The sequence below is a fragment of the Erythranthe guttata genome, chromosome 5 (assembly GCF_056151865.1).
Source record: "Erythranthe guttata isolate IM_541 chromosome 5, IM_541, whole genome shotgun sequence".
Lineage (NCBI taxonomy): Eukaryota > Viridiplantae > Streptophyta > Magnoliopsida > Lamiales > Phrymaceae > Erythranthe > Erythranthe guttata.
This window is the reverse complement of record NC_142537.1, coordinates 1,319,309-1,334,697: the sequence shown is the minus strand read 5'-3', so window position 1 is coordinate 1,334,697 and position 15,389 is coordinate 1,319,309. Positions and strand designations below refer to the sequence as shown.

Here is a 15,389-nt window from a genome sequence, read left to right as displayed (position 1 = left end):
GGAGGATGCAAAATGTCAATTACCCAATAATATAATATATTTCTTTTTTATTATAATTGTTAGTGTCATGTATTATTCAGAGCACACATATACTGACTGATACACACACTTATACACACGTTAATATATGCCAAGAAGGTAACATTGGCCGGACCTCTAACTAATGTAGGGTCGAACTTCATTTTTCATTTTCGCCGATTTCGATCTATAGAATTTTAATTTTCCAAACGAATATTTTTTTTTCTTTTCGAAATCCGGATTTTGTAGTGGACTATATATATGTTTGGGCAAATATAAAGCAACTAGACGAATATTCCCAACCCCACAAATCCACAAAAATCCACAAATAGTACTTGGTTCTTTGTTTTCTCTTAATCATTACAACTTAAATAGCAATCCATACAAAGTAATGCCCACATGAGAAAACTCCTCACCAATTACAAGTTGTATTAAAATACAAAAAAACCAGATTAGACTGCCACGTTTGTTCTCATCCAAACTTTAATATATAATCTGCTTATTTATTTGATATTTTTTACTGTACTTTACACACTCCAACTCTTTTTTTTTCCAGTTTTGGTCCATTTTTCATTAGTTTTTGCTCATCTATAGTTTGCCAAACAATAGACAGCTGAAGATTGTGACTTCTACCAAACTTCACAATCCTATCCCCTTATGTCTCGTTTGGTCGGAGAGATTAACATTATTAATTAAATAATTAGATTTTATTTGATGTTTGGTATCCCAATGACTTGCATTTTTGCCTTTTAGGCATGTTTTCTGTTAGACGTCTGTCTCGGGATCCAATAAAATAGTTGGATTTTTCATTAAATTATTTATCTTATCTTGACTAATCTTATCTCGGCAACCAAACGAGGCCTTAAAAGAGTATCATATTTTTATTTTATTGCATTACCCGAAAATATGAAATGAAATCAAGACACAATTTTTCGAGTATGTTTCCCCGGCTCGCAATTGAGTTCACATTGTTGCATTGCTATTGCGAACACATTCACTGGAAATAAAACGAGCGATATTGCAAGAAGCCAAGCCATGGAGTTCGTGTAACTAATAATTATAGGAATAGAGTATTTTTCCGTTCGGAATCGACAAAGGTTTGATTAAAAAGAAAATGCAGAAAACAGAAAGAACAAGATGAAAGCCATTCTGATAAAACTCCACACTGAGGAAAGTGGATCCAATATTTACAAGGCAGATTACTTCTCTCAAAGGTTCAACAAATTATTTATCTAACAATCTTTATATTCTAAAAAAAAAAAATTTAAAAAAAAAAAAAATCAAGCAATTCTACTCAAACTTCCAACTCCAGCTTCTGCTTGAAAGAATATTTACACATCACAGTTTCTCTCACTTTCAGGGAAGAAGAAAAAGGAAAAAAGAACACAGAAACTCTACAACAATCCTGCAAATCTTTATTTCTTTATATAATATCTCATAAAACCTCGAAACTCTCAAAACTTGCACGAAGTCCCAAGCCTCTGTCTCTGCTTCTGACCAAAGACGAGCGATTTCCGTTCGGCAAAAGCAGGGTTAAGCAAATCCTGAAACTTGTCCAAAAACAGGCCCCACTCTTCCTCGTTCATATCCGCCACCTTTACAAAGCTCGCACTCGCAGGCAACTGCTCGTTCGCACTCCTATGCCCAGAGGACGAACTCCCTGCATAACCGCCCTCGTCTTTCCCTCCAAAAAACTTGGGGAATTTCTTACTCTTCTCACCTAAGCTAGTATTCTTTAAGGACACAGACAAGGCTGTCACGGTCGGATTCCTCAGCAGCGCTGTCACACTAGCTAAACCCTTTTCCTGTTCTTCTTCTTCTTCTTCTTCCCCTTCGCTCTCCACTTCCTCGACACTCTCGTCCAGTTTCGCAAGTGGGGTACGCCCGTGAAAGTGATTGAAACTCCCAAATCCAAAGTCTTCGAAAGCCGACTTGGAGTTTGCATACTCGTATTCACCATCTTCGTAATCGATATCGAAATTTAACTCGTCTGTATCCGCTCTGGATTTCGGTGACATCATCTCTTCTGCAGTGAGTCTTCTTGCCTCGATGCATATAACTTCGAGTTCACTCGGTTCCTCTTCACCCGCACGAAACTCTCTACTCATCATCTCCCCAATCTCTGCCAAGCAAAGCCCACGCGCAGCAGCTTCCTTGAGAAATATCGTACAAAGAAACAATACACGCAAACAGGCGTCTCTAATCATGGGCAGCTCGCTCCGCAGCATAGCTGAGTCACGGGCAGGATCGAGATTACGAATATACTCGAGCTCGTCCTCGGAGAATGGAATCGAAGACTGAGGCCAATGCATCCACTCAAAATAAGGATCCTCCAAACTCTCGGGCAAGCAAAGCCCATGATCAATTGGGATCAATTCAACCTCACCGAATCCATCGAGCTTTCGAACCAACAGATTACCTGCGTGACGGTCCGTGTTAAGAATCCTGATATCCAAAATCCCGATTCGATGCACCGCAGACACGGGGAAGCTGGATGTGCCATGGTCACTAGCATCGAAATCGTGAGCCATGAATTGCTGTAAAGATGCAATCTTGCTAACGAGTTTCTTGTTCTGATGATTGTTTCCATTTACACCATCGTTGACATTGAAGATCGAGTGGGTAATCTTCACAAGAGCGGTAGGCGGCACATTTGCAAAGTGGTCATAATCAAGAAGATAAGCAGCCACTTCTCTGAACCCCGTTTCTCCTACTCTCACTGAACGCTTCAATCCAGGCTGTCCGAGAGCTTTACCGACAAAACCCTTCGGATTGTTGGGAGCAAACGGCTCTTCGTCGGTGGGTTTCACTATAGCTACACTCTCACCTCTTACATTTCGGAAATAATATGCTCCGCCGAGCCCACTATGAACAGGGAGTGGATCGATCCCATGATTCACCGCCTTGACAATTTCCTTAACCAGCTGTTTTGTCTTGGCGAAACGGGTCGAATGTCCTAAAATCTCGATGGGCCCGCTCCGATCTCGCTGCTGCATGTCCCTACCTGTGGGTGACAGGCATGGAGTAGACGAGCTTCTGTGGAATACATTCCTTGTTAACAAGAGAGGCGAATCGTTTCGGATTGCACTGAGATCGTTTTTGAGAACCATGTCACCGAAAGTTAAAGAACTTTCTTCGATGGGGAAATTCAGTGCGATCTGCAACCGCCTCTTTACTGTATGCGCGTTGTCGCTCCTGTCCAAATCCATACCCAACACACAGCCCGTCTCGGTCTGGACAAACACTCGTCTCCTGCCGGTCAGTTTGCCTTCCGATTTATTGGTTCCGAAGTACTCCCCACTGCCGAGTGAATTCTTGTAAATCGCCACAGCCATCTCTGTCTGAACAGGGCTTTCGAGATTAGGAGACATGAAAGATGGGGAAAACGGAAAGTGGTTCTCCTCACAGACAGCAACCAAGAATGGCAACGGGAGAGAGATTTCGTCTCACTCTCGGTCGAGCGCCAAACTCAGAAACTGATTGTGAGTGAACCACAGATATATTCAATCCGACAAGGATCATCAACAAATCGAGATCCGAACTCCCAAAACACCCTCCAAAATCACCGAACGGAACCCTAATGAATCACACGGCACCGATGTTTCAGAAGTTAAATACCAAGAGAGAGTGGAATTAGCAGATCACTACATCGATAAAGCCATGTGACGATTCCAATAAAAACTCGAACCACAATCTGCAGTACAAGAAAGAAAAAATCAAACCACAGAAGTCAATAAAATATTCCATCAACTCAAAAATGGAAAATAATACAAACAATACATCCATAAACGGAAAATCAGCCGATTAGCTCGAAAACCGCTTTCAAGACTACAAAAGGTTTACATCAGTACAGATTACAATTAATTAATAGATTACTTAAATTACCGCTAAATGAAGTGTTTAGGTAAGAAACAAGCTAAAAACAATAAATTTATTTCGAAAGAAAACCGTAAACGAGCTAAAAACATTCAATACCTTTGTGATTTAACGGATCTGATTAAAGAATCCAATCAATTCCATCACATCACTATCATTTGATAAACTAGTTTTCACATTTCGATAATCAAAATCCTTAATCCTGTAATCTCAAAATTATGGTTGCTCAAATTACTAATCGATTTCAGACGAAACACGATGTTGATTAAAAATCGGATTTATTGCAAAATCGAATTAAACCAAACAAAAAAAAAAAAGAAAAACCCCAAAATAACCACACAATTACACAATCGATAAAACTAACTCACCAAATGGCCAGATCTGAAGAGTTATTGCTTCGCTCCCCTGTTTCAGTGCACAGATACAAAACCGTTGAGATAACAACAACGTTTGGTGAAATCGAACGATTCAACGGTCGGTGAAATAGACAACAAGAAGGTTTAACGGCTATGGAAAATGTAATCTTCTTTCCTCCGAGGCCTCCAAAAACCCCCTCCTTGCTCCGTGCACACACACTCTCTCTCTATATATATTGCTCTTTCTCTCTCTCTCTCTCTATATATATATGTGGATATATCTGTGTATGTATATATGTATATATATATATAAATTATTTGTTCTATTTATTTTCACATTTCCTTTTTGCCTTCGTCTTGGTTTCTTTTTGTTAAATTGTTGTGTTTCTAACTTTTTAACTTTTTAACTCTACTGTGGATCTAAGTCACGCGTGAACTGCGGTTAGATTAATCGAACCCGGGGTTATATATATATATATATAGACTCAATTTGTGGAAGTGTCTAGAAAGCAGAATCTGAGCCGTCCGATGACGAATGATAGAACCGATCTCAACCGTTTTTGGATTTGGTGACGTGGAGATAAGGGATTGGGAGGTGACGTGTCACGGTCAGCGAATCCCCGCGACTTTTCTTTTACACAATTTCCCTTGCACATAGTTCGGAATTTGACAATGGAACTACATTTGAGTGGACAAAATTGCCCTTGGCTGCTTCAGGGTAAGGTCAGAGTTTGAAAAACCCCTCGTGTTTGAGTAATTGCAATCACCAATCAATAATGAATCTTCTTACACGTTTATCCTTGCGGTGACAAATTTAGTGGAATCTTCTATATTATATGGAATATTCTTAAGTTTGTACCCGTTTTATCCTCTTCGATTTTCACATTTTAAACCAAGATAATCATAAATTGTGTTTTTTGGCTTGTATATATCAGATTGTAGTGCATCAAAAACTACATTTTTGCACAAAACGAGACAAACTAGAAAACATGCATTCTATGGAATCTAGGAGATTATGTTGAATTTGATATCATAACGGTGAACATGTAAGAAGATTCATAGTTGAGGGATAGTTGTAATTACCCAATCATGAGGAATTTTTTCGTAATTTTACCTGGTTTTAATTTACCCTTATTTTAAACAATTTATTTTTTTATCGTCCTAAAGATAAGAAGTTTATTTTATGACATTTTAAAAGAATATCATAGTAGTAACGAAGAAATAATAATTTACAGTAAAGAATTACATAAATTATTAGGGGAAATGTGGGATAACCCCCTAATTTTGAAAACATATATGAATAGGTCCTATGGATTTTTCTTTCCTAGTCAAAAACCCAAATTCTAATCTTAATTTGATAGACCCCCCTAGACAAATCGAAATACCCGTTTTGCCCTTTTAATTACAATTTAAAACCCTAAACCCTAGCTTTTTTTTCTTTCCCCCAACACCTTCTATCAGCCGTCCCCACCCCCCATTGTTGATGACGAGTTTCACCACGCTTTCGACCTTCTAGAATATTCCCACCCCCCACACTTTCCTCTCGAATTCGACGCAGTCGCCGATCTGATCCGGTTCGAGAAAACCCCATTCCGGACCTCGACCCGCCGGGTCGGACCCAGCGAGCTGTACCTGCAGGCGATCTCCGATCGCGTGTCGGAATTGGAGATCGGTTTCGAACGCCTACTGAAAGAGGAGAAGGCGAGAAAGAAGAAGCAGATCGGCGAGCGGAAATACACGTGGACGGCGGAGATTGAGAAGCCGGATGAAGACCGGAAGTACAAATGGACGGCGGGGATTAAGAGCGGCGAGGATGGGAGTGACGTGTTGGAGAAGAGTTACAAATGTACGGCTCAGATCAAGGGAAAGGGCAAGGGCGGCGATTGCCACCGTCCGATCGAACGGAGTTACACGGTTAAGGTGCTAAAAGGAGACGAAGAAGAAGAAAGGTGATAAAGTGAAGGAGAAGGGTAAGCAGGTGGGCCCCACCGCCCGCATTGTTGAGATTGAAGAGCCCTCTCGCCATGGTGGCGTTGTGCTGAGGCAGGTTAGTGTATCCTCTGTTTAATTGATTAATTAATTACTTAATTATTTTAATCGATTTCTGAATATTTTAATGGTGAAGAACAATATGAATTTGGATCTTCTTGTTATACTTTAAACTATTTGGTAAAACAGGTACTTCAAATTGTTTTTTATACTTCGTAGCACAACCTGCTTTGTACTATCCCCTTCACAGCTTTCTATTCAGAATATTTTTATGGACATTAGTTTTAATCTTTTGGTTAATTCTTTGAACACTTGGCTTCTTTTTTATACATTTAAAATTTTCTGCTATTTTCTTGTTTTTCTTTTTTAATAATATATAATGTATGCCTTGAGCAGCATTTGGCAGAGACAATCGAGAAAAGTAGAGCAAAGCAGAACGAAGCATAATTGATTCCTTAAACTGCTGGCACGGTAAGTAATAATTTTCTTTTTCAACCGCATTGTTCTATTCACCATTTTATATAGATTCACTTGTGAACTTTTTTGGTGGTGTAGATGAATTTTATATATATACATATATAGTCACATGTGGTCATGTACACGTAGTCATATATAGTCACATGTAGTAACAAGAATGAACACAACTACATGTGACTATAGTTGACTACATATAGTCATATATACTCATATGTAGTAATAAAAAGACATAACTACATGTGACTATAGTTCACCAAAGTAAATTTATCAATAAAGTGTTTTGCATTGTTTTTTTGTATTTTTCATGTAATGTAATTCGAATTTTGCAGGTATTTTTTGAGTTCACCAAAGTATTTTTTGTACAGCCATCATCGAATTTTGCAGTTATTTTTTGAGTTTTGGTTTTAATTTTTTTTCTTTTTTTTTGTGTGAAGCTGTGAGTTTAATTTTAGGAGTCGACTTGTACATAAAATGCGATTGTTGTGGCAAGAAAAATAATAAAAAAAAAAACTCGAAACTTGTTCCTGGTGGTGGTGCGACAAAACTGACTGTTCATCCATTGAAGGCATAGAAAAGGTAATGAATTTTAATGTGCTTCTTAATATATTGAATCACTGTTTATTGGTCCTCAAATGATTTGTTTACTTTTTTTTATAATTGGGAGTATATGTAGATTCGTGATGAGAATATTTTGTTGGTAATATGATATTGATATTTTATTTATCGAGAATGAAATAAGTGACTACTTTACGTGTGTTTCAACTATTATTTTATCTATGATGTTCCACTTCAACTTGCTTTGATCTTTGACCTTTGGTTATACGAAGAATAATGACTAGCATGCTCTGTTTGTAATTTGATTTTGATAATATAAGCTGTCTCGTATCGCCTGGAGAACAAAGTCAGGTACTTGAAGGGACAAATAAAGTCACATACATGTATATATGGTGTAGTCATGTATAGTTATGTGTAGTAACATACAGTAATATATGGTGTAGTCACATATAGTAATATATAGTCACGTGTAGTAACATACAGTAATATATGGTGTAGTCACATATAGTAATATATAGTCACGTGTAGTAACATACAGTAATATATGGTGTAGTCACATATAGTAATATATAGTCACGTGTAGTAACATACAGTAATATACGGTGTAGTAACATGTAGTAATATATAGTTATATATAAACTATGTAGTCATGTAGTCATATGTAGTCATATGTAGTCATGTATGAGTTATGTGGGGAGTATCTATGTATACCAGTAGGTGATAGTGCGTGTGTGCACATTTAAATTTGAACCAAAATTCGTTGTTTGTTTAACTCTTTTTCTTTTTCACAGGTCTTGGTGTTTGAACTACTATGTAGTAAGTTTTTTCACAGGTTTTGGTGTTTGAACTACTATATAGTAAGTTTTTGCGGAGTGGATTGTGTTCGTTGTTCAAAACAAGCGGTTCTCGTGTTGACAAGTGCGATTTGAGTCAAATTTAGTCGTATAGATAACTGTAGTTATGTATAGTTCCATGTAGTTATATATATTTATATACAAGCTATATGGTTTTTCTGATGAATAGTGATCTTGATGATTGTGTTTTTTTTCACTTTTTTGTTAGGCATTAAATTATTTATAATATCAAGAATCAAATTTTGAATTTTTTTATTGGTATAGATGAATTTTTATATATATAATCAACGGTTTTTATAATCGATCGACCATAACTTTGGGGTAAAAAAACAGTACATGGCTACATATAACTATACATGACTGTGGTATACTATAGTCATGTGTAGTCAAATTCAATACAGTAAATTAAAAATTAAAAAATAAAATTTAAATAATTAAAAATTAAAAAAAAATTAAAAAATTAAAAAAATTAAAAAAATTAAAAAAAAGTTAAAAAAACAAAATTAAAAAAATTAAAAATAAAAAAATAAAAATAATTAAAAATTAAAAAATAAAAAAAAATAAAAAAATACAAAAAAAGGGTACGTATAAAAAAATAATAATAAAATAAAAATTTATAATTTTTTATTAAAAAATCTGAAAAAATGATAAATGCAGGTCTAAAAGTGTGGAGTGCAGTTAGCTATAATGCTGAATGCAGGGGTGAAATACTGAATGCAGTTTGCTGAAAATTACAATTAAGGGCACAATAGTACTTTTGCCTCTCCAGGGGTGTATCTCAAAGAAAGAATTTTAGGGGTGGACTTATCCCTATATATTTTCCATTCTAGGGGTGTATATCAAATGACCCCAAATTATTATTGAGTGACTTACCCCAAAATAAATGATAAACTCCAATCGAGTAAGGTTTATGTACGAAAAAACCCCTCATCTTTACATAATTAAGTCCATCCCTGCAATCTATATATTTCTTACATAAACATCCTTTTGCATGAGTGTATGTAAGAAATTTACAAATTGCTAGGGGTTGGATGTAATTTTCTCAAAATAAAAGGATTTTTTTAGAATTACACTTTAGCTCATGGACCCAAAAAGTGGAATGGGTTTTTTCACTGGTATGGTTAAGGTACGAGGTTCTAATTCGGTGCATCGCGTGTGCATGGGAGGAATGTGTGGATCTCTTGATGTTGAAGTGGGGCCCACTCGATGGTGATGTGGGGCCGATGTGTTAAAGAAAAAGTACAAAGAGGAATTCTATTGGTCAAGTGCGGGTTTGACTTGAATTCTTGATCAAGATTCAAGACTTCAACGAAGCAGGGGATGACTTCTCCTCACTTTCAAGACTTTAATTTTATTGGTCATTAATATTTAGGGTAAATAACTCATAACCCCCTATAGTTTGAACTTTCTGCATAAGATATCCTTGTACTTTGAATATTAACACATGAAACCCTTGTGCTTAAATATAAGTACATAGCCCCTTGTACTTTCAAAAAAATATTCCTCCTAATGAACGTGATTATTTATCAAGTGAAATACCACAAGAGAGTTATGTGTTTATATTAAAAGTATAAGGTGGTCAGGTGCAAAAGATTTAAACCACAGGGGCTTAAGTGCTATTTACCCTTTTTTTTTGTTTTTTTATTACAACTCTAATTAAGAATTAGTATCGAGGACTTTGTGTTAATTAGGGTGCCACTAAGTACAATTAATAAAAACAATATAATAAAGTATGCAATGTCCAAAGCTAAAAGTGGACGTTCAATAATGTTTGGGATTCTTTAGGGAACATGATTTGATGCACCTTAATTCATAAAAAAAATATAATAATATGTTCTTTTGTGGTAGTCCCACTACTCATCAATTTGAGGGAGGCACGTCTAATTGGATACATTATTATAATAATTGTTATTACTTAATAATTGTTATTACTATTGTTTAGGTCTAAAATAAAAAAATAAAAATCAAAGTTAATTATAAAAGTGATTATACTTTTAATATTTGTTAATTATTAATTGAAATACTTAAGTGAAACCGGTTTTGTAGATGCTATAACTGGTGAAGTACATCATGTAATTCTAAGACACTGATCTACAAATAATAAAACATACACACTCATGTGTATAAGCGTTTAGCTGGTAATTATTTGTATAGATGTATTAATTATTCATCGGATGTACCACCTTATAGACAGGTGAAACCTTTGGCATATATTTTTTTGTATATGAGATAATGTGCAAAAAAAAGGGGGAGATATTTTTTTTAAATAATAAAATAAACCTAACAAATTAGGATGTAGTGGATGCATGTTTCCCTCAACCGTACACATGAAATAATATTCAAACAAGTAAAATATACTTGATTTGTCGTGATATCATACTCAATAATTATTAAAGTCATAAGAGACTATTTTTATATTAAAAAAATTTAAATTTTAAAAAATAAGCTATTGGAGAGCAAATAAAACTAACAAAAAAAATTACATCTACCCAACTTTTTAAATTAAAATGTTATACTGAGTAAAAATAGCTTATAAACTCATTATTCAAACACTTAAAAAATTAATTTTAAGAATAAGACGTAATAATTTATTAGCTCTTATCAACATACTTTAAAATAAGCTAATCAAACGAGCCCTAATGTGATGGATCCATCATCTTAAATTTTAGTACGACCGTAGCCCAAATAAAGTAATTAAATAATTCTTATCAAAAAAAAAAAAGTAATTAAATAATGATTAATGGGCTCACTCAATATATTCCTCTACACTTTGGAAGATAAGAATTTTTTACATCGATGTAATTAAAATATTTAATTATTGAAAATAGATTTCGTCAATGGTTTTTGTGAATGGTGAAAAAGTCAATGTGGACATTGTTGACTAAGTATAGTACTACTATGGTTTTATACTTTTATTAAATATCTTAATCAACTTAATTAATTTACTAATCCAAATGACACATATTTTTAGTACAAAGGAAATAAAAACTAAAAAACAAAATTCAAAACATTTAATTGTTAAAAAAAGAAAAAAAAAATATCCCCCACTCTACTCCTTGCAAGAAGAACGCACGCACGTGCGAGGCATGAAACCCTAGGGTTACCAACACACGTGCATGCTTACTATTTTTACATTCTCGTTTGTCGGGTTCACTGTATCTTACGATTTCAGCTCCAAGAAACCGACAGCAGCATTAACCAATAATATCTCTCCACGTCACCAAGGTGCTGCATGCGATTCCTCCCCCCTTGTGGAGCTACAGGGTATTACAGTGGGGGCGAGAGATTTAGTTAAATATTCTATTTATGGTAAATTATTGAATTAGTATATAGGCGGTTTCCGGTAGGCGGTGGTGAAGCACGTGGGTTTGCTCCAGTTCTTACAGCTTTTTGATTCCTATTGGCTGAATTTCCGTGTGCTTTTTTTGGCCCTTATTATTCGATTCTCGCCCGGCCCGGCCCGGCCCGTTAATTAATTTATAAACAAAAAATCTGGGAATGATAAAAGTTTATATACCAGTCCCATTTCAAAATAACTCTGTTCAAGATTTCAGCATAACTTTTGCTAAAAAAAAAAATTAAAAAAAAAATAGAAAACTAATAAAATATATATTTATTTAAGGAAAATATATGTAATTGGACAAAATCAAGTAATCTTTTATTATTAATGATTCTTCCACTTGTAATATTTTTTGATATAACTTCTAAATAGAAAGGAAAATTGTAGTATTTAAAGCAATGACATAATAAAGTGACAGACGATGATATAAAATTTACTTATAATTCATACTAAAAAGTGTTTTTAATATATACTTAAGTTCGCAAAAATTTCAAAAAAACTATTTGAACATTTATTTATGAAGATTTATACATTAATCATAAACTTACTCTATCTTCATTAGCGGAGCAGAATTTTAAGTCTGGCCGGGCATTGATGCTATTATACATGAATTATTTTATATTTTTATATATAATAATAAGAATTTTAGGAATGTCGGGACCATCTCTGACACTATGCCGGCTCGGCTACTGTTTATATTAACGAGAAATTACACGTGGATTGTATTATTATTAGAGAGTTGTCACCGTCATTGTTCCCTAATTTATTAATTACAATTATAATTTTTTTTTATAAACGGCCTGCAATTTATAAACTTCTGTGTTTCTATATCTATATATCATGCTCGCACGTAAATTAAGTCCTCTCAAACTCAAAGTAATTATTAATTAACCGATTTAATTAGTGTACCGTGACTCATTAGTTTATTTCGTACCACAACGGATTTTACATAATTTGCTAAGTGTTGGAAATTGCAATTTTTGCTTCGAATCGGACTTTATTTATTTATTCACATTTTTTTTTTCTGTCTTGTGTCACAGCTTTGAATACTTAATCATGAAGTTATTTTTTCGATATGGTGTTTGCATGATGAGCAACGAGGATTCAACACGTGTACATCATCTGTACATCAGTGGCGTATAGCAAAATTATTGTACATATATTATTTAGGTAGGTTTTGAATTTATTGAGGATAATAAATTTAGTATATGTATTCATGCTATTCCTTCCTGTGTGTAATTTTATTTTTGAAATTAAATTATTTTATTTATTGACCAACAAATAGTTTAACGAAAAAAGATCAGACAAGAAGTGTGATTAATTAAGTTTAAATAGCCCAATTTCAATTTCTGGCCGAACTTCTTTTAGTGGGCCCAATTCATGCCCATTTTACAAAAATATAATAATATGTTCTTTTGTGGTAGTCCCATTACTCATCAATTTGAGAGATCTACATGGTATTAGATTTAGTGAAATATTCAATTAAGCCTCGTTTGGGCTAGGATAGGGTTTGATGCAAAACATAATTAATTACACAATTAACTCATTTTTGCATTTTTGCAAGTTCAGTTTTTCCCGATTTATTAAGGTCTTTTTAGTTTTAAAAGCACACTACTCAAGCAAAACCACCTAACGAACAAAACTCATGAGTCCAGTCATATTTCGGTTATCCAACATCATTTCAACTCATAAAAATCAAATTTTGCTATTTTCGAAGAGTTTTTGAATATTCAAATCATTTCCTATTTTTTCGCCTAATGATCGTTGAGCTTTAAAACCACATTCAAAACCCTGACCAAGCAAAACAACCCTAAGCACACAAGTCATGAACGAACATCGATTTGCCACATAAAAATCAAACTAAGTGATTTCTAGAAAGTGTTAGAAAATTCATATCAATTCACAAAAACATCAGATGAGAATTATCATCAAATCTTATGTTTCTTAAATTGCAAGATGTTTTAAAAGTAGGTATTAACTTACTTTTAATTTTTTTTTAGTAGAATGACTGTTTCTCTAGTTTAGCAAGGTTTTTTGAGTTTTAAAAGCACATTATAAACCCTACACCAATAAAAACATGCCGACCAAAAAAAATCAAGAGCCATAAGCCAACCGCGAAATTTGAAGGATGTAAGTTCCGTAAAGCTGGCCTTTACAACTTTTCGCGTAACACAACAATCTGTACGTAAAAGCAAAAACAAAAGACTCAGTCATATAAACAAGGAAGAAACGTTGGCTGGTTACACTAAGAGTAGCCGGTGCATTATTTCGATAAAAGTACCAAAATATGAATTATTCGAGGGTGAAATATACTTCATCAAAAGACCATATATATTTGTATACACAGCTAACCCTCAAAGTTTAGTTAGAAAACCAAAATCACTGTAATCAAACCATAACACTAATAAGAAACAAAACTCGAGAGTCGTTTATTTTTGCTTTCGAACACTTTTATAAAATCGAGGTCTACATATTAGCAACCATTCCCAACTATCAATTATATTAAATTACCTTTCAGAGTTACTAAACAAAAACTCAGAAGGTGCAAAGAATGACATCAAAATTGTGGTTCTTACTCTTACACGAAGTGGTTTAAGAGTGCCAATAACATCACCAAAACCAACAATCATAAGTCATAGCACGAGAAAATCAGCAAACACATAGCTACATGAAGTCTTCCAATTTTTTTAACGAAAAATAAAATAAAATACATAAAACGTCGTAATTACCTGCAAAATTAGGAGGCGGTGTAAGCTGAGCTGCCGTCGTAGCGTGATCGACCGGGCAGGCGACGGACGGCAGCTCAACTGGAAAAATCGAAGCTCAGCTGGAAACAACAGGGTTTTTTTCATAAATTGGCCATACATCTGAGAGTTGTTGTAATTTATCCTATTATTTATGATAATGTAACATGATGCGGTCAATAGTAATTTAACTCAAATCACCTCGAAATAATTCTCGAACATGCAATAAATATTCGAGAACCAAAACAATCCTTTACAACGACACGTGTGCATTGTCATGAAAATGATGAATACTTTTTAAAATAATCCGACCGTTGTGTCTATTTCGTTAATCCAACCGAACGTGATTATCAAATGGGGAAATATTATCCACAATTAAGGGAAAAAAACAAAGAAAAGTTGTACTTAAGGACAAAAATCGAGAAGACTAGTTTATGTTGTTATATAGCTTATGGGAAAAATGGTTGTCAAACTACGTCGTTTTGGGTCCAAGATGGTCCTTTTCATTTATTTTTTATTTGTTTTCTCATTTTATTTTTCTATAAATTGGCCTTAGTGCTTTTCAATGGCCACTTTAACTTGTCACTTGGCCCTTTGTTCACACATTGAGATCTAATCTCAATGCCTATTTGTTTTTTCTTCTATACGCATGCATAATCTATATATTTGAGTAAATTACAACCCCCTAAAATAAGGTCTATTTATAAAATAAAAAAAAAAAAATTCCTAATTTTTTTATTATTACATCCACTCTGTGTAATTGTAGATTTCTTACCTTAATACACTTTTGTAGGGGCTTGATGCAGGAAATTTACAAACTGGTGGTTGTAATTTATCCTATATTTATATATATTGTTTTTTAGAGGGAAATATATACAGTTAAACATCTATAAATTAATACAGTTCGGGACCAATTAAATTTTATTAATTTAGTGAAATATTAATTTATCAATACTATTTTTAAGACGTTATCCTCAAAGTTGGAACCGCAAAAGATATTAATTAAATAAAGTAATAAACTGTTCATTTATCGAGATTCTACTATATATATTTCATACCAATAATCACCAACTCAAAAGGGCCAAGAAAATCGTTTTGCTAAGTGGGCCTCTATAATGTAGGAGTAGCATATCAAACAAGATATATTTTCTATGGCCCATTTATCTCTAAATTAATTTGG

The 15,389-nt window shown here is 34.1% G+C and overlaps 1 protein-coding gene and 1 long non-coding RNA gene across 2 annotated transcripts; one reads left to right on the top strand and one right to left on the bottom strand.

The window, feature by feature from the left end:
- Positions 1-1,152: 1,152 nt before the first annotated feature.
- LOC105974720 (phosphatidylinositol 4-kinase gamma 5) lies at positions 1,153-4,699 on the bottom strand. Its single transcript, XM_012999858.2, has 2 exons — positions 4,263-4,699; positions 1,153-3,712 (listed from the first exon to the last, which is right to left on the bottom strand). The coding sequence occupies exon 2, from the start codon at positions 3,387-3,389 to the stop codon at positions 1,473-1,475; it is 1,917 nt and encodes a 638-aa protein (XP_012855312.2). The 5' UTR covers positions 3,390-3,712; positions 4,263-4,699; the 3' UTR covers positions 1,153-1,472.
- An 806-nt stretch (positions 4,700-5,505) lies between these two features.
- LOC148770382 (uncharacterized) lies at positions 5,506-8,372 on the top strand. The gene is made up of 4 exons (XR_016031335.1): positions 5,506-6,297; positions 6,636-6,710; positions 7,151-7,292; positions 8,063-8,372. It is a non-coding gene; the product is annotated as an uncharacterized LOC148770382 (long non-coding RNA).
- The last annotated feature ends 7,017 nt before the right edge of the window (positions 8,373-15,389 follow it).

Excerpts from the sequence above, each read along its gene's own strand:
- LOC105974720 (XM_012999858.2), bottom strand. The coding sequence starts at position 3,389 with ATGTCTCCTAATCTCGAAAGCCCTGTTCAGACAGAGATGGCTGTGGCG.